Raw genomic sequence first — 2500 nt, 5'->3', positions numbered from 1 at the left:
GTATATATAAATGTATATTTGTATGTGTATAAATATATGTATATATACACATATATATATATATGCATTTATATATATACATATATATATATATATGTATTTATATATATACATATATATATATACGTATATATATATATATATATATATATATATATAATGTATGTATTCATATACATATGTATATATTTACACATAAACTTACATATAATATACACTATGTATAAATAAATGTGTATATATAGGCATATGTGTATTTCTGGAAATTTATAATCGTACACAAATTATAACTTCATCTGCAGACCCGACAAAATGTCTTTAGTTGCAGCTTAACAGTGTTTTGGTTCAAAGTTTTGCACAATAAGGAGGCACTCTCTCCAACATCCCTACCTCATGTTATCTTGCCTGTGTTATTCATGACAATTTTCAACCCCAGACCAAAGTAAAACCTCAGCCAACTAAGTTTTAGCTTCACGCAATATTTCAGTTCAAAGTTTTGCTTAAGAAGAGAGCAAGTTTTGCTCCAATTAATTTTTGCCATGTCATGCTGGCTATGGTATTCCTCATATTACGTTAACCAATGTGGTCCGTGTTTTAAGATCACAGGGGACTGAATGCAGAGGAAACGATATGTGTGTGTGTGTGTGTGTGTCTGTGTGTGTGTTTGTGTGTGTTTTCTCGAGTCTGTCGCGATAGGCCTCTGATTTTTTTTTTTTTTTCACTTATCTTTGTGAATTGTTTTTTGTCGTAAGAAATGTAGCAATCCTGTTGTTAACACTTTAAAGGGTTTTGATGTGTTTTTTTACTTGATGGCTTAAAAATCTGAATGCTTGGGAATACAGACTTAACTTTACGCATTCCTTTATCAAGTGTGCATTGCAGTTTCTATCTACAACTGATCAAAGATAGGTATTCAGCAACACACACACACACACACACACACACACACACACACACACACACACACACACACACACACACACACACACATATATATATATATATATATATATATATATATATATATATATATATATATAATGGTCGTAGTTGACGAGATTTAGTCCTAGTCTGGGAGAATGATGCAACTACAGATCCATAATAATGTTTGATACATTAGGCTTTTATGATATTTCATATATTTTCCAGAATCTAAATATATTTAGTTTATTAGAGTTATGTATGGATTCTTTAAGTATGTTTAGCTTGTTAGGTTTATGTAGATTCACTCAACTCAGTCAGCTATTAGATTAATTTAGATTCAATTAGTTTATTTGTATGATTTCTTGTACTTTTATATTATAGTATTACTTTCATGGTAAAGCATAAAAAGCAAGTAATTTTTATCTATCAAAACCAATTCATTAGCAACGTTAAACACTCAAAAATGCCCTAAACCATCACACAAACGCCATGAATAATTACCCGTAATTAATAGCGCAATTCACACCATCAATAGTCTCGTTGTATATACGATGTTTATACTTTTATGTAGTAAAACACTACCAAAGATTCTCGAGTCACAGCTGAGGAGAAGTGAGGTTAGCTGTCCGAGCTGTACAGTTCGATGGCTGAACAATTCTCTTGTTTTCCTTTGGTTGAATTACTTGCCTCTGTTGTCTCGTTTGCCGGCTTTTTTACTTTTTTTATATGGGATGGGAACTTCTTCAGAAATGCTGTAAAGGAAGTTAGGACCGCTTGTTGATCAATTAGGTCGTTTGGGGTCAAGACTTTCGTTATGCGATTGAAGATTTCACGACGATAAATATAAAACTGCAGACAGACAAACGGCAGGTGTAGCATATATATATATATATATATATATATATATAATATATATATATATATATATATATATATATATATATATATATATGTGTGTGTGTGTGTGTGTGTGTGTGTGTGTGTGTGTGTGTGTGTGTGTGTGTGTGTGTGTGTGTGTGTGTGTGTGTGTGTGTGAGTGTGTTATTTCGGATAGTTTTTCTTGCCGAGGAATTTGCGCGAGCTTTGGTGAGTAGCTTGTTTCATAAAATCTGGAAACCTGGATAAAGAGCAACATTTCCTATTTTTGCAGAAAGTGTTGTACCCGAAGACGAAAGGCGATGTCATGTCCCACGATAGTTTCTTCTGCAAGAAATACCCAGATGGTTTCAGACCTTTCCCGAAGCAGCGTGAGAAAGGCCATTACTTGGGGAATTACATGTGAGTTCATCATTCTCCACTTTTACATCACGTAAAGTCTACAGTTACTCGAAAATTGGGGCCGCGATATATGTAAATTCATTCCTACTGATCATTTCCAGTTTCATTGTTATGAAGATCAGTTTTTCCAAAGAAAATTGGAGCACAATCTACCGTTACGAAACATATTACCATACATTAAGGTAAGACTATATGTTTTGTACAAAATAATTCGAAACAACAGATCACTTCTCCCCCAAGTAGATACCGCGACACCAAGATTACTATTCAAAGTTTGGTGTTGTTGAAAGATTCCAAA

The 2500-nt window shown here is 33.0% G+C and overlaps 1 protein-coding gene across 5 annotated transcripts in view; it reads left to right on the top strand.

Moving 5' to 3' along the window:
- The window catches only part of LOC119596993, a 34460-nt gene that overhangs the window by 24915 nt on the left and 7045 nt on the right, over nucleotides 1-2500 (top strand). For all 5 annotated transcript variants that reach the window (XM_037946416.1, XM_037946414.1, XM_037946418.1 and 2 more), the window contains one exon: nucleotides 2075-2202. In XM_037946416.1, the coding sequence (XP_037802344.1) occupies nucleotides 2075-2202 (128 nt within the window). The remainder of the gene's footprint in view (nucleotides 1-2074; nucleotides 2203-2500) is intronic.

The sequence above is a fragment of the Penaeus monodon genome, chromosome 38 (genome assembly GCF_015228065.2).
Source record: "Penaeus monodon isolate SGIC_2016 chromosome 38, NSTDA_Pmon_1, whole genome shotgun sequence".
In the NCBI taxonomy this organism is placed as follows: Eukaryota; Metazoa; Arthropoda; class Malacostraca; order Decapoda; family Penaeidae; genus Penaeus; species Penaeus monodon.
The sequence above is the reverse complement of the archived record's forward strand: the minus strand, read 5'-3'. Positions and strand labels throughout refer to the sequence as shown.